The sequence below is a fragment of the Monodon monoceros genome, unplaced genomic scaffold (assembly GCF_005190385.1).
Source record: "Monodon monoceros isolate NGI ecotype Baffin Bay Population unplaced genomic scaffold, NGI_Narwhal_1 Super_Scaffold_9, whole genome shotgun sequence".
In the NCBI taxonomy this organism is placed as follows: Eukaryota; Metazoa; Chordata; class Mammalia; order Artiodactyla; family Monodontidae; genus Monodon; species Monodon monoceros.
The window spans coordinates 23331363-23356463 of record NW_021703786.1 but is presented as its reverse complement, the minus strand read 5'-3'; the positions used below and the strand labels follow the sequence as shown (position 1 = coordinate 23356463).

The 25101-nt window shown below is 45.8% G+C and overlaps 1 protein-coding gene across 3 annotated transcripts in view; it reads left to right on the top strand.

The window, feature by feature from the left end:
* PECAM1 (platelet and endothelial cell adhesion molecule 1) overlaps window positions 1–25101 on the top strand; it is a 68964-nt gene that overhangs the window by 18857 nt on the left and 25006 nt on the right. For all 3 annotated transcript variants that reach the window (XM_029212073.1, XM_029212074.1, XM_029212075.1), the window contains 9 exons: window positions 3962–4255; window positions 8085–8390; window positions 11504–11779; window positions 16818–17066; window positions 18340–18615; window positions 21776–22063; window positions 22689–22796; window positions 23907–23934; window positions 24611–24687. In XM_029212073.1, the coding sequence (XP_029067906.1) occupies window positions 3962–4255; window positions 8085–8390; window positions 11504–11779; window positions 16818–17066; window positions 18340–18615; window positions 21776–22063; window positions 22689–22796; window positions 23907–23934; window positions 24611–24687 (1902 nt within the window). The remainder of the gene's footprint in view (window positions 1–3961; window positions 4256–8084; window positions 8391–11503; window positions 11780–16817; window positions 17067–18339; window positions 18616–21775; window positions 22064–22688; window positions 22797–23906; window positions 23935–24610; window positions 24688–25101) is intronic.

Below are 25101 nucleotides of genomic sequence, written 5' to 3'. Positions count from 1 at the left end.
TTGTTATCTATTGCTCCTTAACAAATTATCCCAAAACTTAGTGGCTTAAGATAACAATTTATTATCTCACAGTTTCTGAGGGTCAGGAGTCTGGGAATGGCTTAGTTGGGTGGTTCTGACTCAGGGTTTGTCAGGAGATTGCAGATAAAATGTTGGTCAGGGTTACAGTTATCTGAGGGCTTGTCTGATGCTGGGGAATCTGCTTTTAAGCCCACTCACGAGGCCGTTCCTCACCATGTGGGCCTCTCCATAGGGGTGCTCATGACATGGCAGCTGGCTTTGCCCAGAGTGAATGATCCCAGAAAAGGAAAGAGTGACCAAGATGAAAGTTGCAATGTCTTTTATAAACTAATCTCAAAAGTCACCTACTAGCACTTCTGCTGTATTGTTGGTCATAAGACCAACCCTGGTCTGATGTGGGAAGGGACCGTATGTGGGTGTGATAACCGAAGGCAAGGCTCACAGGGGCCCGTCTTGAAGGCTGGATACCAGAAGGGTGGTGGTCATGGTGATAAAATCTAGGCTGCTGTTCTGTTGCATCAAGTCAATGAGCTGGGATCCGTATCTTTTTTTTTTTTTTAATATTTATTTATTTTTGGCTGTGTTGGGTCTTCGTTTCTGTGCGAGGGCTTTCTCTAGTTGTGGCAAGCGGGGGCCACTGTTTATCGCGGTGCGCGGGCCTCTCACTATCGCGGCCTTTCTTGTTGCGGAGCACAGGCTCCAGACGCGCAGGCTCAGTAGTTGTGGCTCACGGGCCTAGTTGCTCCGCAGCATGTGGGATCTTCCCAGACCAGGGCTCAAACCCGTGTCCCCTGCATTAGCAGGCAGATTCTCAACCACTGCGCCACCAGGGAAGCCCTGAGATCCGTATCTTGAATAATTTTTTTAATATAAATTTATTTATTTTTGGCTACATTGGGTCTTCGTTGCTGCGTGCGGGCTTTCTCTAGTTTCAGCAAGCAGGGGCTACTCTTCATTGCGGTGCCCTCGGGCTTCTCACTGCGGTGGCTTCTCTTGGTGTGGAGCACGGGCTCTAGGTGCATGAGCTTCAATAGTTGTGGCACATGGGCTCAGTAGTTGTGGCTCGCGGGCTCTAGAGTGCAGGCTCAGTAGTTGTGGGCTTAGTTGCTCCACTGCATGTGGGATCTTCCTGGACCAGGGCTCGAACCCACATCCCCTGCATTGGCAGGGGGATCCTTAACCACTGTGCCACCAAGGAAGCCCTGTATCTTGAATAATTTAAAAAAAAATGCTTTTCCTTCTCCTGTCCTGCCTTCTTTTTTTTTTTTCTTTTTTTTTTTAATTCTTTTGGCCGCACCGCACAGCATGTGGGATCTTAGTTCCCCGACCAGGGATCGAACCCGTACCCTCTGCAGTGGGAGTGCAGAGTCCTAACCACTGGACCGTCAGGGAAATCCCATGTCCTGCCTTCCTTTCTTCTTCCTTGTCTGCTCCTGCTGACCATGGAAGTGTGTGGTTCCTACCAGTGAATCAGCTGCGTTAATTTATTAAGCAGATGTATATTAGATTTGCTTAGAAAAGCAAGGTAGGCGGAAGCGTCTTGTGTTAGTGCACATCATCCTCTCTAAAAAACTGCTACCTGATGCTTTAGCCAAGTTTGTTTTAAAATTGTTAAACAGTGGTAGAGCTCCCTAGGGATGGTCTGTAGGAGACCCAGGCAGGGCTGGCGCTGAGGCTGGAAGGCCTGGAATAAGGAAGAACTGTGAAATGCAGACTGTGAGCTCTAGGTGGGCAGAAACTGTGCCAATCTTACCCTTTTCTGAACCTCCAGTACTGGGTCCAGTGCCTGGCACAGAGACGCCCCCTTCAATGTCTGCTGAATGAATGGTACTGAGGAAGCAGGAAGGAGGTGTCAATCAGGGGCCAGGCATCGGGCAATACAAACCTGCCCCTTCAGTGCTCTCAGCGACCTAGCCACCTTGGTTCCGTCATTGTTCAAGATTAAAATACCAGGGAAGGCAAGTATTAGTGTTCCTACTTTATAGGAGGAGAGGTGGTAGTCTGGAGAGGTTAAGTAACTCCCAGTGACGCCCAGCTAATGACTGTGGGATCAGGGGTTTGGACTGGGTGTGCCTGACTTGCTTTCTTCCTGTACCCAGTTCTGTGTCCCAGTCTGGGGTGTACCAGCCATGGGTATGCGTTTCATTCAGGATGATGACACTAAAGTAGCCCAACACAGTGGGATGACTAACACCGGGAGTCTGGAGAAGTTGCTGTAATTCACCTGGGAAATTAAAAAATTATTGGGTTTTTATTTTTTTTCTGAAAAAATTGACTAGAAATATGATTTCAAGAAAGACCTTTAGAGACCTCAAGACTCAAGAGTTGGTATTATATCTGTGACTGACAGAATCTAGCTAACATTTTGCAAGCAATTCATCTGTGCCAGGAACTGTGCTCCAAGAACTTAAACTCAGGTTCTCCTTTACACTTACTGTTATTATGTCCATTCTATGGATAAACAAACTGAGGCTCAGAGAAGCTCAGTAACTTACTAAAAGCCACATAGTTTGTGAGCAGAGATGGGATTTGGCCCAGGAAGTCTGACTCTGCGCTCATCTTCTGCTCTTTACCATCTCCTGATAGAATCACTGTATTAACAGCATGGCTTGAAATGAAGAAGGAGGTACTGAAGGAGTAGGGAGACTTGCCTGTCCCTACCTGGGACGGGAACGTATCAATCTACGGGAAACTAAACATGGTTCAAAGAAACTTCTGTTCCGAGAGCTCACCCAGCAAGCTCCTCAAACCAGGAGCTAATAAGGAATGCAGTAAGACAGAAAAGGGAATTCTAAAGATTACTGCTGTAAGAAATAAATTTAAACAATCATCTTGTTTCATCTCATGACTAATCAGATGCCATTTTTTGTTAAATTAATTGCTCAGAAAAAAAGGCACAAGGATGGACTGTCGTATTCAGTTTAAAACCTGAGACATATTATAGACAAGTTAAATTCTAAGGTGTTCAAAAACAGTTTGACGTTATTAAAAGAGAGAGAGAGAAAGACCATTTTTTGCCAGTATCTCTGGCCAGCTACCTTGCTATACCTTTTTTTGTTTGTAAAATGATTTGGGACCGCTTGTAAAAAATATGTATTATTGTTCAATAGGATAAAATAAATAAGGAAATCAGAATGACAGGGAAATATGGCAGTCAAATAAAACTGTGACTCTTTTAGCACAGAAAAATGCATCCCAAAGGTTGCTAGAGGTAAAATTTGGGGCTTATACTTTTTAGCAGCCAAAGCAAAAACGGGAAGCAAGATGCATGAGAAAAAGTGGTTTCAACTTCTCACCCATCTGGTGAGGCTTCTGACTTCATCAGCTAGAAAACACCAGTTGAGACTGTGCTAATTTGTTCAGGCGGGGGTGGGTGGGTGGAGTGGGGCTGGGGGAGCGGCTGGACGTGAGCATGTGATTTCAGAATGGTGGTAGCCATCATTTATCAAGCAATTACCGTGTACCAGGCACTGGTACACCCAGGAAATCACTAGGTAATTTCCTGCTCGTCTTCTGTAAGTCTTACAACAACTTACTATGTAGGTATTATAACCCCATTTTATAGATGAGAAAGTTGAGCTCAGAGAGGTTAATCACCCAAGGTCACACAGTAAGTGATGAGCCAGGACTTGAACGTTTGTCTACTTGAATCCTATGCTCTCTCCAGGGGCCACCATGTGGCAGCTCACAGGCTGCATCCATCTTATGGACATGTTTTATTTGTCACACTCCGAAGACTGCCACCTTGTCATGGTGGGAATATGAGCAGCTTAGTATTAGCTGCCTCGTGCTTGACCCGCCACACACAGTCACTACTCACTACTCACCTGGGACTACTCACCTGGACACTATACTGCATGGATGTGATGATACCAATCTGATGTGGTGACGTTGTTTCTGAGATAACAGGTGTGTCTGCTCTCCTCCCCTTGGCCTTTAGCTTTCACCATCAACAGCATCCACATGCAGATCCTGCCGAAGCAGGAGGTGCAAAACGGGGAGAACCTGACCCTGCGGTGCGTTGTGGATGTCAGCACCACCTCGAGTGTCAAGCCTCAGCACCAGGTGCTGTTCTACAAGGATGACGTGCTGTTTCACAACGTCTCCTCCATGGAGAACACAGAGAGTTATTTTATTCCCCAAGCCCGGGTCTATGACGCGGGGACATATAAATGCACTGTGATCCTGAACAACAAGGAGAAAACGACTGAGGAGTACCCGGTGTTGGTGAGAGGTGAGTCCCTGGAATGGAACACAGCTCAGGCAGGTGAAGCGTGAACACATGCAGGAGCCAGCATGGTGATCGAACGAGTCGTAACACCGGACCTACCTGCCCGTCCATCATCCTTCTCACTCATCTGCCCGACACTTTCCTAACCTGGAAATGCAGGCATTAGACATGCTCCCAGTACACAAGGCTTTTCCTCACCTCCATGCCTTTGCACATGCTATTTTCTCTCCCTGGAATACCCTCTTCATCTCGTCTCCTCGTGAACTATTTCTCCTTCAACACTCAACTCAATGATCTCTTCTCTGACACTTTCCCAAACAAAACTGATCTCCCCCATGGTCCCAGTCCTCACAGCTCTTATGCTCTCTCTGCGTTCAGTGGTATTGGTATCAAGGTCATGGGGCTGAGTGTTGACTCTGGATTCTGCAGTCACTCTGCCTAGATTCCAATCTGGACAAGTCCCTTAACCTCTCTACACTTTAAAATTCTCATCAGTAAAATGGAGATAATAATACTACAGAGCTCAGGAAGTTATTAAGAGGATTAAAAGATATCCTGTTAGTAAAGAGCTTAGTGCAATTTCCAACACATAATGAGTTTCCAATAAGCGGCAATTACTATTTGACTCGATATTGCAACTTTCTCACATATCTGTCTGCTCTTCTGGATTTTGAGATCCTGAGGGAAGAGATGGTGTTTGGTCTAATTTTGTATCTCAAACAAACAAACAAAAATCTGGCTCACAGTAGGCACTCAATAAATGACTGTGGAATAAATTAAACAGTTGAAAACAGCAAGTAGAAATAGAGATGGAAAAACAAGAGAAATATCATTGTGGGAAATTTGGGTCATAGAGTTCCATCCGTCCATTCATTCATCGATTTACTCCTTCAAGAAGCATGTCCCAAGGCTGCAAGTCAGGAAAAAAAAATAGGTGCTAGACATGAAAATGCATCAGACAGGTCCTAGCTCTGGATGCAGTTACAGTCCTGTGGGGAAGAGAGACATGTAAACAAATCATTGCGGTCCAACAGTCATCTGATCTGAGCGCCTTGGGAGCACAGCGGTGGGAGGAAACAATTCTGCCTAGTGAAGTTAGGGACGGCTTCCTGGAAGAAGGGACACTGGGTCCAGATATAGAAGATCGTGTGGGAATTTGCTTGATGGTGAAGCGGGGCAAAGGACAGAGAAAAGGGATGTAGCATAAAAGTGAAAGCGCAGAGCTGAGAAAGAGGTTGCCAACCCAGCAGAGTGCCCCTCGGTCAAATTCTCCACCTCCTGAAGACAGGTCTTCATGTCCTGTCTCTAAAATAGAGATCACTGGGAATCTGTGTGTACCCTTGAAGGTTGCTTTGTTTTTTTTGGTTTTTTTATAAATTTATGTATTTATTTTTGGCTGCGTTGAGTCTTCGTTGCTGTGCACGGGCTTTCTCAAGTTGTGGTGAGCGGGGGGCTACTCTTCGTTGCTGTGCGGTGGCTTCTCTTGTTGCGGAGCATGGGCTCTAGGCACACGGGCTTCAGTAGTTGTGGCTCATGGGCTCAGTAGTTGTGGCTTGCGGGCTCTAGGCGTGCAGGCTCAGTAGTTGTGGCATACGGGCTTAGTTGCTCCACAGCATGTGGGATCTTCCGGGACCAGGGCTCGAACACATGTCCCCTGCATTGGCAGGCGGATTCTTAACCACTGAGCCACCAGGGAAATCCTGGTTGTTTTGTTTTGAGGATTAAATGGGTAGCAGATGAAGCCTTCTTAGTGATGGAGTGTTGGATGAATGAATGGCCCGTCGTGTGCGAGGTGCTTGCCCAGACTATCCTTAGAAAGAAGTAACCCTTTCATCAAACAAGAAGCAGGAAGAACCAGTGGGCAAGTGTTTGGGGGCGTTTTCCTTTCAAAAGTATACAACCTCTGGCCACCTTCCCGTCAGGCTTTGAGGCTCACAGGGGAGAACCTGACTACATCACCCCCCAGGCCAGTTCCTCCCTGGGTGTCCTCTGGTCTGTCGGGGCACGGCTGGCCAGACATCCCTTTGTGTCACCAGGGGCAACAGCCACAGGGATGCAGACCAGCCCTCCTCCATCTCCACTGCGGACAGGGGAGGAGCCAACAGGTCCAGGTATTCACGTTAGTGATGAGGAAAGATTGGCAGGCCAAGAGTTTGGGAAATGTATGTTGAAAAGAAATGCGCTGGCAAACTTGGATGATTTAATGGATACAGTTTGTGAATTCAGCCCTGTGCCTCCTTGACAGCTGCTGACATAGCTGTCATTTCTGCACTTTTGAGCTCACTTCTGTGATCAGAATGGTCATTCATACTATTGTTACCTCCAGTAATAAGGAATACCGCTTATCAGGCCCTCATGAGATAAACAATTCTAAGTGCTTTACACATGTTGCGTTTTCCTCCTGCAGTTGCACTGGCAGATAAGCCTGGTCCCTCCCATGTACAGGTGTGGCTGCTGGCACTCGGAGAGGTTGGGTGGACTGGTCCCGTAGAAGGCAGAGCCAGGGTGAGAACCAAGATCTATCTGACTCCACAGTTGGCCTGTCCAACGCTTGATTATTATGATAGGTTTTTGAAGTAGACAAAAGGCAATTCGTTCATTCATCAACCATTTATCGAGTGCTCACTCTGAGCCAGACTGAGGACCCAACCATGAATAAGAAGAACACCTTTTCAAACAGCTGCCACCAGAAGTAATAGCAGTGGTGAGAACACAGTACAGATCTCCTTCCCAAGAGGACAGCCCTCCATCTCTGACCTGGGTGGGTCAAGAAAAAAGGTTCATGAGTCTTAGGTGACTGGGGGAGGTGGCACATCCAGGAAGAGTCAGTTTTAGGATACAAGCAAGTCTGTCTGACTCCAAGGTGGAGTTCATGATCCCCAGACCACGGGGGCTGGATGGGACATCTAGTCTCAGCCAGGCTCTCCTGGCTCCCCCGAATCTGACCTTGGCTTACCACCCATTGTATTTTCCCCTCCAGCCCTTCCTCGGCTCCAGACGGCCCTCCTGAAAAGCCACTCCTATCACTTGGCACAAGCAGATCCCCATGCACATGTGCGCCCTGAAATGCCTGTCCTTAGCCCTCATCCCACCTCATGTGTCCAAATAACCCCCTCCCTTCAAGATTCCTCTAGGATCTTCTCTGATCCCCCCAGCCAAAGAGGGCCTCCTCCTTTCCCTACTGCTCCGTCACTCACTGTCTCTATGACACACTCTGATGCTTGGTTATTTTCAGCTTTGCTTTCTGAACTGAGAGGCCACGCCTCCCTCCTCTCCCCCAACCCCCCAACCTCTGGCTCTGGAGTCACACAGACCTGGAGTCAAGTCTCAGCTCTGGGGCTTGACGGCTGTGAGCTTTTGGATGAGTCTTGAACCTCTCTGAGTATTACCTTCTTCATCTGTAAAATGGGCATAATTTTCTCTTTCCTGCCCACCCAAGAGTTTTATTATGAGAATTAGAAAATCGGGTCATGGATATAAAGTCAATCCTAGCTTGTGGTAGGCATTCAATAAATTATAACAACAATCACAATAATATCCATAAATACTGGCTGTTTTGTTTTGTTTTTAACTCTATCAGTTGGGATGATTGCCTTCCCAATGGAGTTATAAACATTGAAAGCACCAACCACATCTTAAACATATTTTATATTTTTCAAAGTACCTGGTACGGTGCTGGAAACATACTCGCTCAGTAATTACCTGGTAGGTAGCACTGAGGTTCTGGGAACAAAACAAAAGAACCCTCAGATGGGTCAGCCACAGTGACTCAGCTGAGGGACGCTTGTGCCACTGGAGCAAACATACTAACGGACTTTCTCTTCCCCCAAAGGAGTGTCTGATCCCAGGGTGACGCTGGACAAGAAGGAGGTCATAGAAGGCGGGGTCGTGATGGTCAACTGCTCTGTCCCAGAGGAAAAGGCTCCAATACATTTCACAATTGAAAAATTCGAACTAAATGTAAAAGGTGTCAAGCAAAAAAGAGAAAAAACTTCCCAGAACCAGAATTTTGTGACGCTGAAATTCACAGTTGAGGAGCAAGACCATGCTATATGGTTCCAATGTCAAGCGAGGATCGTTTCCGGGACCCACGTGGAGCCCTCTAGATCCATCAGGAGTGAACTGGTCACCGTGAGGGGTCAGAGTCCTACTCTCCTTTTTATCATTCTTTCTGGTTTGCTGGTTTGGTCTGGGGAGGAAGAGCCCAGAATTGGAAAGGGGCTGGGGCCTTCTGGCTGGACTGCTGTCTCAAGACTGTTCTTAATCACTTTATGTTTTTCAAACTTTCTGACTGTGACACAGTTAAAAATATATATATACATATATATTTCCCAACAACACGTAACCTTAATATATGATGCATTTTGCTATTTTTCTTTCTATTCTCTTTCACTTTTTTAAAGCACTGGCCTCGACTCCCTGAAATGATGCCTTGTGTGACCTGCAGTTTGGAAACCATGGCTTTAAGCCAGTGAGGATCAGACACCAGGAAGTAGGATCTGGAGGGGATCCAGAGGGAAGGGGGGCCAGGTCCTCAGCCTTTGCCGCCCAGGTTTTTTTTTTTTTTTTTAATTTATTTATTTTGGCTGCGCTGGGTCTTAGTTGCAGCACGCGGGATCTTTTTTAGTTGTGGCATGCGGACTTTCAGTTGCGGCATGCGTGCGGGATCTAGTTCCCTGACCAGGGATCGGACCCGGGCCTCCTGCATTGGGAGCGTGGAGTCTCACCCACTGGACCCCCAGGGAAGTCCCTATGCCTCCCACATTTGATGAGGGACTCCACTCTTCTACCCACCCTTCCATCCCCAAGACATTGGACAAATAGGAAACAAATGAGGTGACCTGAGAAATGCTCTCAGGAGAGAAACGCAACAGCAGAGGGGAGCCTGGGTGTCAGTGTCCAGGACAGAGAGAGCTCAGAGCTCCAGGTTAGGCAACAAGCAGCTCCCGGTGACCTGAGAGGGAAGCAGTTGTGAAGCAGGGAGGAATCAGGAGAAGGCACGGTCTACTGCAGAGAGCCGCAAATGTATTCGGGATAGGAGCCCTAAAGCTTATCATAAACGACCCTCTGCTTTTGGTACCTTACTTCACCTCTGCCCAACGTGTATGCATAATACTTTATTTATGTGTATATATTTACTATATAGTATTATGTATATATATTATATAGTATTTCGTATATACGATATGTTTCTTATTACGTGGTGTGGGTTAAATTTTCAGAAAACATGGTATTATATAAAGTATAAAGTGACAGTCTTCATAGTAAGTACCACTACTCAGAGAAAACCCTTGTGTGGTCTTCTAGACTTGTTCTGCTCATTCATCATGTACATACACAATTTTTGCTTGTTTTTCTTTGCTTTTACAAAAAAATAGGACCAGTCAAACATTCTACCTTATAACTTCTTTTTAACAACCATAATATATGTGGACTTTTGTCCATATCAAGAAATACAGATCTTTATCATTTTAGTGGCAACTCGGAATCCTGTGCCCTAATATATTTGCCTCGTTTTCTATTGATGGACATTTAGGTATTTTCCCACTTTTTTGCTATTAAGACAATCTTGCTTATACTTATAACTTATACCTTCTGTACTTTCATGAGTATTTTATTATTATTTATTGGTCAAATTGTTGATTCAAATGTTTTGTGCATTTTCAGTATTGAAAGATATCGCCAAAGTGCTCCTCCAAATGGATGAACATTTCCATCAAAAGTGTTCCATTTTCCCACATCCTCACCAACACAGAATATTATCAATGTTTTGTTATTTTTGGCAATCTGATTGAGGTGCAGTGATATATCATTGCTGTGATTTGTATTTCTTTGGTCTTCCGTGAGGTTGAGTATGCTTTTTATGTTTATTGGTCTGTTACATTTCCGCCCCCATAAACTGCTGGTTCATACACACTTTGCCCATATTTACCACTTCTGGTTGATTTGTTTGAGCCCTTTATAAATTAAAGGAATGTGCTCTTTCTCAGGTACTATGCAAATATTTTACTCAGTTTGTCATGTGTCCTATTTTTTATTTCCATGAAGAAGCTTTTAATCTTTAGTTAATTAAATTTATGCATCTTTTGGGAATTCCCTGGCTGTCTAGTGGTTAGGACTCAGTACTTTCACTGCCATAGGCCCAGGTTCAATCCCTGGTCTGGAAATTAAGATCCTACAAGCTGCACGGCACAGCCAAAAAAAAAAAAAAAAAAAAATCTATGCATCTTTTTTCCTTACAGTATCCAGTTCTGTGATTCACACCTAAAGTTCCTCCACACTCCAAGATTATTAAAGAAAAAATGCACCTATGTTTTCTTTTACTGTTTCTGTGCTTTAATTTTTTTTTTCTTCCGCATTTAGATCTCTGGTGCATCTGGAGTTAGTTAGATGCTCTCTCTTTTTGACTTTTACTCAGGAAAAGACTTTTTAAAAATTATACCTTTTTATTGTGAATTGAAATGACTTTACAGTAAAAAAAAAAAGAATATTAAAGTATTATATTACTCTGAATTCACTTTTGGCATTTTTTAATGTTCTTATCTGCATTTTACATAGTTGTAATCTGTGTACATACTCCCTTACGCACTGCTGTTTTTTTGGTGGGAGCAAAGGCCTGGCCCTATTTCTCTCACCATCTCCTGAAGATCCAACACCCTGATATCTGACCCATATCCATATTTTATTAAAGCAGTGTTTTTCAAACTGCATGAGTCATGAAATCAATTTAGTCTGTCACAACCAGTATTTTTACAAAAGAGGTAGACTAGATTAGAAATCACTTTTGGGGGGCATACGGTTATTTAAATATGCATTTCCACGAAGCTGCACTTGGGAAAGTGATGGAATACCTAGGCTGAAATGCCAGAGGTCCATGAAATGGTGTGATAATTACCTAGGAAATCCTTGGTGGGCAGGGGGAGAGTCTGTTTGTCACTGCTGTGATTATTTCTGAGGTCATTTGAAGAAAGTTCTCTAGATGAGATCTAGGGAAGATGGTTTGGCCTTTGGGAAGCTCAAGAAAGTTAGAGAACTGAAGTTAAGAAGAAGGCTGAAGATGCAAGAATGAGCTAGAAGGGTGGGAGCATCAAAGCAGCCTAGGCTACGGTTTTTGAGAGGAAAGGTTGAATTTTTTTAATTAATAAGGAAAAACTGTTGTTGATATGAAAAAGAAAAGAAAAGGGGAGGAAGTGCCTTTCCCCCTCACCCAGGTTTGAACCTGAATCCAACAAGCTTGTCCTCTTCTTGTAGAATCCTTCTCTAATCCCAAGTTCCACATCAGCCCCAAGGGAACGATCATAGAAGGGGATGATCTCCACATCAAGTGCACCATTCAAGTGACGCACCTGGCCCAGTCGTTTCCGGAAATCATAATCCAGAAGGACAAGGCGATTGTAGCACACAGCAGGCACGGCAACGAGGCCGTGTACTCAGTGATGGCCACGGTGGAGCACAACGGCAACTACACGTGCAAAGTGGAAGCCAGCCGCATATCCAAGGTCAGCAGCATCGTGGTCAACATAACAGGTAGGGCTGCTGCTGGAGGGTGTCGGCATATGGCGGGCTCAAGAAGCTGCTGTGCTGAAATCCAGGATGGACAGTGAGAGCTGACCCTTCTGCTCCTGCTGGTCTGAATGAATGTGCTCAGGCAGGGCCATGGTGCTGGTGGGGAAAGGTCAGTACAGAGCAAGTAAGCCGCTCACTGTGGTGGTTGAGGGTGCAGGTTGTGGCATCAGATCCCAACCCGGCCACTCAGTACCTCTGTGACCTTGGGTGCGTTACTGACCTTCTCCTTGCCACAACTCTGAGATGGGGATAATGACAGCCCTCTAGGACTCTTACAAGGACCGAAGGACATCACCCTGCCATAAAGGGCTGCATATAGAGTAAGCGCTCAGTGAAGTGTCAGCTGGTATTTCTATTATTACATCACATTTTTCTTTCCTCTGTGCCAAATACTATGCTAGATCCCTGTATCCATGTGCCGGTCCTATGACAGGGTCAGGAATGAGAAAGCATGACTAAACTCAAAAATAATAGTCCCAATTCCTCTTTGTTGAATACTGTATGCCTGGTTTACGTACATTTTCATTTCAAGCTCACAACTGTAGTATAAGGTAAGAATTATGATCCTGGCTTTATGGAGGTGGAAGCTGAAGCTGAGAGGTTAGGTCACTCACCCAACAATTAGAGCAAGGGTCACCCCCAGGCCTGTTAGAGTTCCAAACCCATGTACCTAAAAGTTCCGTTGGACTCCTTCCTCCTTTTCCTGGCTTTACTTTTCAAAAAGTACTCTACTTTGGGAATTCCCTGACGGTCCAGTGGTTAGGACTTGGCCCTTTCGCTGCTGGGGCCCAGGTTTGATCCCTGGTTGGGGAGCAAAGATCACATAAGCCATGCGGCCAAAAAAAAAGTACTCTGCCTCTTCCCGTGTACTGTATGTATTCACGCACTAGAATGTAAGCTGATGGGGGCAGGGACATTATCTATGTTATCCAGTGCTATATCCTTAACACCTAGAACAGTGCCTGGCACATACTAGGCATTCAATACCTATTTGTTGGCTGAACAGATGAGCATTGGATAACAGTGTTCCAGAGGCAGAGAGAGTCGGCACTTCTTGGTTCCCAAGTGAAAGTGTGCATTCATTCATCATTTGTTCACTCATTTACTGAAAGCCTGCTCTGTGTCAAGCATAGAGTGTATAGTCACAGTGACAGTCACCAGTATCATAGGTAGGCTGCCAACTACCCAACCAGGTGATTGGCACGTGTTGGACCCTGCTAGCAATTTAGTTTATTATTGAGAATGACAAGTGTTTTGATGGCACATACTGTTCACTGATAAAATATAATTATCTCATTAGAGAACAGTATTCAGTTCAACATATATTGAGCACCTTCTGCATGCTGGGCAGCTCTTGGATAGGGAACTGCCTAAGGCCAAGCTTTGCCTTCGAAGAATTCACAGGCATAAATAGATCATGAGAATGCAATGCAATGAACAACTACGTTAAAGGGATGGGTGTACTGCTGTGGGAGCTGCAGGGACCACGTGACAAACACATGGGCCATTTCACCAGTTAGAGCAGCACCCCGACCCCTCAGGCCAGCCTACCTGAGGGAAACGTAAAGCATCTTTGGACCATAAGATACTATTGTTGTAGCTGATCCCCCACATCCAGAAGTCCAAGTCATGCGGGGACACAAGTCAACCAGAAGATGAGTCGCCCTGGCCCAAGAAAGCAGAGCGTTAGACTCGGCCTGCCTCTCCCGCCCCCTCAGCCTGGTGCTCTGTGGTCCTGTTCCACGTAGAGCTACCGGAGCCAGGCCAGGGCTGGCAGGCAACGCCCCCACGTTCAAGTGCTGCAAGCCCTTGGACATGGCTCCAGGCCCACTTACGCATCTGGTTTTCCACTCCTCTGTTGCTATCAAGCCTCACTGTAAGTGGCTCTATGTAGTGATGTTGGAGAATCACAATAATTTTGTGAACATAAAAATCATTGAATTAGTAATTTGTCTTTGGCTTGAAAGTGGGTTTCCTTCACCCCTCACTGTCCACCTTTTCAGAGCCAATCTGCCACCAAGTGCTGCCAGGACTCTCAACTCTGCCCTTTCATCTTGTCTCCACAATCACACCCTAACTCTGGCCCTCACACCAGGATGCTTGCAGGGGTTCCCCAAGCATCTCTGCTCCAATTCATCCTTCAGCCAACCTGTAGGAGAAGCACCTATTCGACATCATTATTACCTTCACCTTGACTCCACCCCCTTCCAAACATCCCATCCCACTCTGCCTGGAGTATCCTTTCCCCTTGGCCACTGGAAAACCTCTGTTGTCCTTAAAGACCAAGCCGCAAATCTCCCTCTAGGCTCCCCCAGGCAGAGTCCCATGGTCACACCTCAGTCCCCATCACACTCTTCTCCTGTCTTCATGTCAACTGTCACTATAAAGATTTAGCATCCTTCTCCACCGCCCTGGGTGAGCTCTTGAAGGACCAGGTCTGTGGCTCAATTCATCTGACAACATTGATACTTAGCACAGAGCCTGGCACATTGTAGGAACTCAGTAAATAATTGTTCAGTGAGTGAACAAAAGACCCATCCTTGTTAACCCCCATGATGGTCCAGCTGGTCTGTTTACGTTACCTCCTTTACAAACAGACATTCCCTGACAACATCGTATTCCTAATTCTAAACCACTGTGCACCCACCCTAGCAAGCTGTTTTATATTTTTTGCATTTTTGTTTACATGTTTTTATTTTTTAATAAATTTATTTATTTATTGTTTATTTTTGGCTGCATTGGGTCTTCATTGCTGTGCACGGGCTTTTCTCTAGTTGCGAAGAGCAGGGGCTACTCTCCATTGCGGTGCACAAGCTTCTCATTGTGGTGGCTTCTCTTGTTGCAGAGCGTGGGCTCTAGGTGCGTGGGCTTCAGTAGCTGTGGCACACGGGCTCAGTAGTTGTGGCGCACGGGCTTCGTTGCTCCGTGGCATGTGGAATCTTCCCGGACCAGGCCTCAAAGCCGTGTCCCCTGCATTGGCAGGCGGATTCTTAACCACTGCACCACCAGGGACGTCCCTGTTTACGTGTTTTTTTTGTTTGTTTTTTTTTTGCGGTACGCGGGCCTCTCACTGTTGTGGCCTCTCCCGCTGCGGAGCACAGGCTCAGCAGCCATGGCTCACGGGCCCAGCCGCTCCGCAGCATGTGGGATCCTCCCGGACCGGGGCACGAACCCATGTCCCCTGCATCGGCAGGCGGACTCTCAACCACTGCACCACCAGGGAAGCCCCTGTTTACGTGTTTTTAAATGTAGAGTCATTGCTGTGGGATTCTTCCTGTCATTTTTTTCACATTTTTTGGTGTTTGTCCAATGAGATCATAAGGCACTTAAGGAGGTCAGTTTCTTCGGTTCCTTTTCCGCACTCCTAACCTAGAGCTTTTGATGGTGATCTGAAAAGAGGTAAGTCGATGTTTATTGTATGAAAGGACAGAGAGATGGAACGTGCCTTAATGAATTAATTATTGGGATATCACCTTACTTGCGGTTTTATTTTATTCCCTGTCAAGGAAACTAGGAAGACACCGTGGACTGATTATGATGGAAATGAGTTCTATTTCCATCTGTGGAATATCAGTGAAGACGATGACAGTGTTGGTTTTTACTTCCAAACCTCTATGGCAGATAAATTTAGAGCCAAAGGTAGAATTTGGTCCCTGACTCCTAGTTGCATTCTCAAACCTCTAAGAAGGTTTCCTAAGAGAAACTTTGAGTCTCAGTCTCTTTCTTCATATGAAGATAGTGTCAAGCATTACTGGCTCCTTCTTCTTTCTGCATCAAGGGTCATAACCATGAAGTCACTGTACATTTGCTTACACGAAGGATCCAAGTCTCCACAATGGTTAAGTAGTTAATTAGTAATTTCCCTGCTGCTGAAAATAAAGACATTCACCATAATTATAAAATATTGATATAGTTCAGGGGATACTTAAATTAGGAGATGGCAAGACTTCTTGAAATACAGCCTCAGTCTTTACTACTGTTGACATCCAACCTACATTATGGTACTAATAACTCCTTACAGTAGCATAGCATGTTATAGTTTACAAAGTGTTTGACCTTGGGAGGCTTCAGGTGGCATCTTCATTCTTCTCCATGGGGAGTGCTGGAGGGATGGTGGCCAAGCTGCCACTTGTCCCCAACCCCATGCCATGACCCTGCTTCAAGCTTGGACTACATCGCCTCCTGCTTCCAGTCTGGGCCCCTCCAACCCCAACCATTCTCCTCCCAAAGATCTCCCTGCAACACACATCCGATGCCATTCCCCTGACCCAGACCCTCCATGGTTCCCACTGCCCTGAGGACATAACCCACGCTTTTTTATGTGGTTCCCAAGTTCCTTGAAGATCTACAAGCCTTCTTTCTTCTACTCCCACTATGTCCCAGCCTGCCTGAACTTTGAGGTGCTTGAACCTCCTGCCAGGCCTTCCATATGCTATTCTCTCTGCCTGTGATACTTTCCATCTTTGCCTGGATAACTTCCTCCAGGAGCTCTTTCCTGATTCTTCAAGTCTAGGTTCTGTGTCCCCTCTGTGGGCTCTACTGCAAACACTATCTGAATCACCCGCTAGACTTAAGAACTTTGGAGTCAAGGACTGTTTCTTTTTCATTGCTGTCTCTCCTATGCCAAGCACAGAGATGGCCTGAAATAAATACTTGGGGAATGAAACGAGTGAGTGGATGAATAAATGGGTGAATGTCTGAGTCATTACTTGCTGCATTACAAGTTGCAAAATTTTTCTAATCCATGTCTGTGAAATAAATTGGATTAATGAGGGAGGCAAACCTGCCATTCTTCACCTGGAATCCCAGGTGAAGAATGAACCCTGGCTCTTCAATTGTGTGATCGTCAGGTACATGAGAAGCAAAGGAAAACTTTGTGCAGGAAGTTGGGAAATGGTTCTGTCAAAAGCAGCTGGGCCGAAGGCCTCTCCATAAATGGGCTTTCGGGCCGGTACCCAGAAACATCTCACCCCATTCCCACTCACTGTTTTTTTTTCAGAGCTGTTTTCCAAGCCAAAGCTGGAATCTTCCGCCACACGTCTGGATCAGGGGGAAGGCCTGAACCTGTGGTGCTCCATCCCAGGGGCACCTCCAGCCAACTTCACCATCCAGAAGGGAGGCGTGGTTGTGTCGCAGGCTCAAAATTTCACTAAGATAGCCTCAGAGTGGGACAGTGGGACATACACCTGCGTCGCGGGCATTGGCAAGGTGGTCAAGAGTAGCAACGCGGTCCAGATAGCTGTGTGTGGTGAGTACGTCCTCGCTGGCTCTAAGGGTCTTGGGACTGAATGGGAGAAAGGGAATTTTTTGCCAGGCGCCACCCTCTGTGTTCTGAAGGCGGTTCAGACTGAGGCGGGGTAAGAACTCGGGGGAAGGAGAGAGGAGTGGAAACGAGAGACCAAACAGCAGCAAGTGGGTATTTCTGCTCAGAGTACAGGAGAGAGGCATCAAGGAAAATGTCGTTGGCAAAAGTCACATTCATGGCTTTGTTGTGGCTTTATGCTGATGGTGTGGCCTCTGAATCGGCAAGATTCTGCTGCTTGAACAGGCAGCCACCCAAAGGGTCAGGGAGGAAACACTGCTTAGTCGACACTAAACTTTAAGATCTAAGTTCCAGCTTTTGATCCCTATCCTGGCTCACCCGAAGGGCTAGGACTCCCAGTGGGCAGAAGTAGGTACTTGGACCACCCAGAGCCGGGCTTCTTAGACTTGAATGTGCATGCAAAACCGGGCACAGCGCAGGTCAGGATGGGGCCAGGTTTTGCATCTCTCACCAGTGCCCTGGGGATGCTCGTGCTGCTGGGCCCTGGACCACACTTTGAGTAGCGGGGTTCTAAATGGATGTGGAACACCAGGCAAGCTGTCACCGTCACTGTTCTTACTCATCATGATCCTTCAGTTTAGCCTTCAGTTTAAATCCAGCCAAGATTTTATTCTCAACCGAAGCAGGGTTTTAGCAGTCATCTACCTCACAAGGAAATAGTGTAAGAGACGAATGTGGGTCGTTCCATTGTAATTCTTTTTGTTGTTGTAGCTCTTGGGAGGAGGTCGTTTCATTTTATTAGCTTTATAAATAAGCTAATTTCTAAATAATAACCTAGTATAATTCTTGTTTCTGAGGCATGAAATTTACTATCAGGAGAGGCTGAGGCAATGAGAATTTGTTTTAAAATATATTCTGTTTGGGTACTTGTATTTTTTAATATTTTTCTTGTGTCTTTTCTCAATACAAAAAAGAGATATGACGTGTGTGTATGTGCACATAAGATATGTGAAAATATAAGCATATATTTAGGGGGATGTAATGTTCTTCCTGAATTTGTGCCGTCCTTTTTTGTTTATATTACTCTCTTTCCCTCTCCCTCCTCAAGAATCTTAAAGCAGTCCTCCAAAGGTAGATAAGGCAGGCAGGCATTTTAAATTCGAGTAATGACAGAGAAAGCCAAGCCCAGAGTTTGGAGACGGAATCCCTTAGGCTGGATGTTTTGCTTCAGATTGTTTCTCTCTCTCTGTCGTTCTAGAAATGCTTTCCAAGCCCAGTATTTTTCATGACTCCAGGTCTGAGGTGATAAAAGGACAGACCATAGAAGTCAGCTGTCAATCCATAAACGGAACCTCACCCATTTTTTATCAGCTTTCAAAAGCAAGTAAGACTTTGGCGAGTCAGAGCATGGGCTCCAATGAGCCCGCAATATTCAAAGATAACCCAACGAAAGATGTAGAATACCATTGCATCGCGGATAATTGCCATTCCCATACCAAACTGGTCAGCGAACTTCTGCAGGTCAAGGTGATAGGTAAGTCATGTGGGAAGAAGAATCCATGTGGGACTGGGGCTTTAGTTCACATTTTCAAAGGTTTGGGGTGGACAAGAGAAGTGGGTGGTACTTGTGCAAAGTCCATGAACGTGACGTGTGGCAAAGCAGACCAAGGCCCAAGTAAATGGAGCCAGAAAATATCTGGGGGTTATCAGTGTGGCCAGTGTCATCCTTTTCCAGAACCTTTCAAGTGAACTGCTGAAATCATAAGCGTAAAGTGTCCCAAGTTGAGGAGGCACAGAAGTTGTGCTTTGGGGCTCCCTTAGCATTTGCTCATGTTTAGATGAACTGACAGTCTTCTCTGAGAATTGTAGACCAGAGCTCTTCTCTACCATAGACCCTCGGTGGGGCAAATTCTGTTGTGTGTGGAACCCACAGCAGTCAGAGCTTCAGGCTAACAGTCACTAGGACTCTCATACTCAAGAGAAATATACCATTGTCCTGAGATGGATAGTTTTCCTCAAGCCTCTGTCTTGTACCTTTCCAGAGGCCTTAGGAGTGCCCATTACTTGCATCTCTGAGACGTTCTGCATCTTGTTGTAGAAAGCTTAAAAAGGCTTCCTCTTCATCCTCCTCCTTTTTGTTTAATAACTGCTTGTCTACACGTACCACGTGGACATCTTGAGTTGGACAGTAGTTTCTCCTACTATTTTTGGGGTGGGGTGGGGCATGCCATGCAGCTTGTGGGATCTCAGTTCCCCGACCAGGGATTGAACCCATGCCCTCTGCAGTGAAAGCCCGGAACCCTAACCACTAGGCCACCAGGGAACTCCCTGATTCCTCCTACTATTAATGTATAGCCTAAGAGAAACAATACTTTTCAAATTAACATCAATATATATTAAGCCTCTCATGCCGTAGGGCATACAGAAAAAGAAGACATATTCTTTGTTTTCAATGATATAATGACAGGATATAAACAATGATATAAACACAGGATCTCCTGATTAAATAGTGAAGAAACAATTTAACATATTTGAATAACAGTGCAAACAAATATAGAAAAAAATGTTACCAGGCAACACATGTTTAATGGTCACACGAACTCTCCTTACAATGATGGTGATAGGAATTTAAGGCATGAAAGATATCATCTAGCTTGAGTGGGAAGAGCTGGGTCAGGAGCCAGGGTTCAACAGTGGGTGGGCAGAGAGGGCTAGAGATGGTCCCCAGCCTAGTCAAATAGGTGATCAAAAGGCTCCAGGGAGCAGCTCTAAAGGCTGTGGGTAAGTCAGATGCCTGGAAAGAAAGATTGGGAATGGAGAGTCATTGGATATAAGCTGGTAGAGTAACTGAGCCTAACTGTAAAGGGCATCAGCTGCCAGCCTTAGGAGTTGGGGGTTTGTCCTGTGTGCAGAGAAGGACCAGAAGAGAGAAGGAGGGCATGCTGAGAATGGAGTCTTGGGAAGATTAACCTGCTGGTCCTATCAGTCAGAAGGAGTGGAGACTTCAGACCTTACAGTACCTTAAGAAGCTAACGTAGAAGCCCATGTGAAACTCTTGGTTTGAAGTGAGTCAGTATTAGTGGCTAATATTTACTGAGCTCTGACCACATGTACAACCCCATGTGAAGTCTGTTAGTAAATTATTCCCATTCATACTTACAATAGCCATGTAAGCCCCATGTTAATATCATCCTTATTTTACGATGAGGCAACCAGGGATTAAGATAAACAGCTGATGGGCAGTAGGGTGGGGAACTGAGGCCAGGCAGTCTGGCTCTTGAGCCTGGCCCGCCACCACCCACTTGTGCTTCACATGAAGACAGGCTGTCAGGTCAGGCTGCACCCTCCAGGAGTCTGTCCTTGTGCTTGACCCCCACCATCCCATCCCAGGCCTGGTGCCCCCTTTCTTTGGATCGGCAGCTCCATGGTCTTGGCCACGCCCTGCACTCACACGAGGGTGATTCATAAATCAGATGCCGGTCTGCTGATCGGTTCATTCTGACACTAGCAGGAACATACTTGGGAAGACAGTTTAGGATCAGAATCTTAATGGTTGAACATGGAGTGAAAGGGTCTGTCTATAGGAGCAAGATGAGTTCTTCTTGGATCTGCTGGGAATGAGAGGCTGGCAGGGCTTCTCAGTGGAAATGTGCAGGTAAAAGTCAAGACTTGGAATTCAGGGGAGTAACCTGGACTAGAGCTATATATCTAGGCATTAAATGCCATAAGTTTATGTGTTAAATTCGCAAATAGACGCTATAATGTAGATGAAATCACCAAAGACGAGAATGGAGACGGCAAACTGAGGACTGAGTTTTGCAGAAAGTCCACATTTAAGGGGCAAACGGAAGAAAAAATGGTAAATAAAGAGGGAGTGGCAGGTGAGGAGGTAAGAGAATCAGAGTGTGAGGCTTCACAGAAGCCCAGGGAAAGCTGAGTTCCAAAGGAAGGGCTGGGTGACAGGCGAGAGCTGTAGGGAGGCCAAGGATGGGAAGACGGAAAGAACATCTACCATGGATTGGACCTGCAGGGAACACAGGGATGAGTTAGTCAGGGGTCAGGTCATCTTTGAGTTTCTTCAAAACCAGAGATACAAAGCAGTTTCAGAAGCAGAGGGATAGAAGTCAGGTTTCCAGGCTAACAAGAAAGTGGGAAATGAGGACATGCAGGCAATTGGTTTAGATCATTCAAAGGAGGAGAGAAACAGGACAAGAGCTCGAGAAGGCAGTGCGTCAAGGTTATTTGCTCGTAAGATCTGGAGGTGCCATGCATCTTTGTAAGCAGAGGGAGAGAAATCACATACAGATACAGACACACACACACACACTCTCACTTACACACTTACACACAGTCTCACACACAGACTCACCCAGAACAGACCCTAGTAGAACACATAAGTTAATCGTATAGTTGAGCTAAGTGGTCAGTAATACTTGAGGTGGTAAGTGAAGGGAGGTGTCCCTAGCATCCTGTGTCTAATCAATACGTGAGGGCAGGAGGTGTCCATTGCTGCCCTTCTGGGCTAATCGGGGGAGGAACTGTGAAGAACGTGGGATAACACAAGTGACTTGAATAAAAGGCAAAGTCCAAGTCTGAGTCACAGTCACAGATAGCTGGTCTTGACCAGTGGCCGTGTCAGGTTCTTCCTCTTCCCCACTTCTCTTCTCAGTGCTAATCCCTTTCCTGCTTTCCAGCCCCAGTGGATGAAGTCAAGCTCTCTATCCTGTTGAATGAGGAGGTGGAGTCTGGGAAGCCCATTGTGCTTCGATGCTCTGTGAATGAAGGATCTAGTCCCATCACATACAAGTTTTACAAAGAAAAGGAGGGCAAACCCTTCTACCAAGTCACCTTGAATGACACCCATGCCATTTGGCACAAGCCAAAGGCTAGCAAGGAGCAGGAGGGACAGTATTACTGCACGGCCTCCAACAGAGCCAGTCTCTCCAAAAATGTCCTCCAAAGCAACACCCTGACAGTCAGAGGTGAGTCGAGGTCTCAACGGCAAAATGTCGTGTGAGCTCCAAGGGCAAGGCTAGAAAAGCACTTGTCAGAGGAAGTGGGTGGGAGTTTGGTGCATTTTACTGAGGGTTAAGGGACCAGCACATTTGCCAGCCTCTTTGGTTTCAGGTAATAAAAATCCACTCAAATTAAGTATAAAACAGGAATTGATTATTATAAGGAATTAGAAGTATTTCACACAGTCCTAATTACAAATTCTCGGTGGAGAGACACCAGCTTGGGTCAAATGTGCGCCCATGGACCACCTGTGGTCAAGAGGAGTGGGTCATGCAGAACAGACATGGTTTTAGAGAAGCCCACCTATGTGGGCAGAGAGTGATTTATGGAGAACGAGGAAGGGTGAACAGACACCCTATGAAGAGTCTCCTTCAATCCTATGGTCCTTTCAGACCATCACTGACTCGTTTTATAGCAGAAACAACTATTTCTGCCCCTCCTATGAACACAGAGTCCCTCAGAGGTAGATGCTCAGTGAAAGACATCAGTTACAAGGATATAAAAATCAGTCTTATTTGCTGCTTAGAGATGATATTATTTCTTGCTGGCAGAGGAAAAACTTATCTATTTAAAATTTTTTTGCACTTCCAGTCTATCTTGCCCCCTGGAAGAAAGGACTTATCGCAATGGTTGTCATCGGAGTGTTCATTACCACCTTGATACTTGGGGCCAGATGCTATTTTCTGAAGAAAGCCAAGGGTGAGCACAGTCCTTTCATTCCATTCTGACAGGCTACCCTGCCAGGAAACCTGTCATGGATGTGAGGGGTTTCAGCCTCACGGGAGGCTAGTGCTCTGCTCCAGTGAGGGCCGAGGACATGTGCCTGACGACAGCCATTTTCCTCCTGGGCTGTCACCTTGATAACCAAAGATTTTGGCTTTGGTGGGTGTGGAGATTTTACCACCCCTGGATTTAGCTAGGCAAAAGTGAAAGCAATTGCTTTCTTAGTTGGGCTCCCCAGAAAAGATGAATTTGGGGGGAAGTTGCATCTACATGTGGTCAGAAGCAGCCCTTCGTGTGGATTTGGCAACATCTAGTCCTACAGTTGGTAGAGTTGGGCATGGGTGGAGACACCCACACACGCTCCCAGTTAGTGCCTCCCAGTTAATCTTCTGGTTGTGCCACGATTTCTACCCTGTGCTTGGGGTTAGCCATGTGTGGAGGGAAGCCAGGATTACTCATGGACACTCAGGAATCAGAGTCAATTAAGCAAGATGCAAGCAAAAGGGCACAGCACCGGTAAAGTCTGCAAAAATTTTGGGGGGATAAGACGGGTTGCTTATCCCTGTTGGTGCTGCTGCCTGGGATGGGAGGAGACAGATGGGATGAGGAGGGTTTTTTCCTAAAGCAGGAAAGGGGCAGCCCCCCCTGGGAAAACAGTCCTAAGGCTGAGTCTGGCCTTGGCCTCAGGCCAGTTTGGAATTAAAAGCTCGGGGATTGATTAAGCCTTTACTTTTGGAGTGGTCTTGAAGCAAAGAAATAGTTGCCCGTTTATCTGGCTCATCTGGTTCCTGTGCTGTTGTCTTCCTCTCCGTCACATTCCATGACGGGAAGTTGCTTCTGGCTAAAACAGTCGAAATGTCAAATTTCAGGGAACGTGATGTGAAATCTCTTGGTATAAGACCAAGAGAAGACCTGCTTCGTTTATTTTCCTTTTTAAAAAAGTGCGAATATATTTGGCATTCTGTTCTCTCTTTTTATGGGTATTCAATCTTCAAACAAGTCAAATATGGTTGAAATGAGTGTTCCTGTCTGATATGGTTGTGGGTTCTTTATACTGACTTTGGTTCTTTTCTTTGTCTTTCAAAGCCAAGCAGATGCCGGTGGAGATGTCCAGGTCAGTGCGCTTGGAAGAGAGGTGGCTGTCCTATGGGTGTGGATAGACTTGTCTGGAGGGATTCCTGTCATTAGGAAGTTTTCAGTGGTTCTTGGCAAACTCAGAAAAATTAGGACCTTGGGTGTGAGCGGTGTAGGGGTGTGTGTGTGTGTGTATGTGTGTGTGTCTGTGTCTCAGTGGAAGATTGCCAACTGTCCTTCATGGGAAGGAATGGCTTTATTCTGAGGTCATGTCCTATCTACACTTTTCCTTATGAAATTATAATGGTAGATGGAATTTAAAATGTTTTTACTTACTTGGCAAAATAGAGTTGCCTTAAAAATGGTTGTACTATTTTTACTGTTCTTGAGATCTAAAATCCCAAAGCATGGAAACTATCATTCTGTTCCTGAAAGAAACAGGATGAGGAATCCCCTCCTGACATGGGATTCACCTCATAAAGGACTCCTCATGTTTGTGCGCCCTTTGGCCCGGACACTTATTTCAACCACAAAAAGGTTTTTGTCAAATAATCATAGAGCTGAAGAAAGCATTAGTTCCAAATGAGAGAGTAAAACTTTCCTCACTTCAGAAAACTCTTCCTGATTTTCTCATGCTCTTTCCTTGATTATTTTGTTGGTTTGGAGTTAGAGCCAAAAAATGTTATTTCTTTTTCCTTTTTAAATTTCGATTTAAGGCCAGCAGCGCCACTTCTGAACTCCAACAATGAGAAGACGTTGTCAGATCCCAACACTGAAGCCAACAGACATTATGGTACCGTCATGGTTTTGTGCAGTTGTTAAGAGTTTTTCCCAACTTGCTCTACACTCTCCTGTCCCTCTGAGAAGCAGAATCTATGGGTGGTGGGGTGAGGTTGGAAGGGAAACTCTGGCTTCAAGCTGGGACACTTAATCTAATCAGTCATTGGGTGGTGAGCTAACAAGCAAAACAAAAGCGTAAGAAGAAAGGCAGAACATTATGCTCTAATTTCACCACCTTCTAAATATCCCAAGGAATGAAAGGTGGAGAATAATTGTAATGCTGTGGACACCCGCGTGGGTTCTCTTCACACACTGGACGCTGTGCAAGTGAAATCATTCTTCATTTGTAAGAGAGAGACCAGCTATCAAATGAAGGCATTGGGGGCTTCCCTGGTGGCGCAGTGGTTGAGAGTCCGCCTGCCAATGC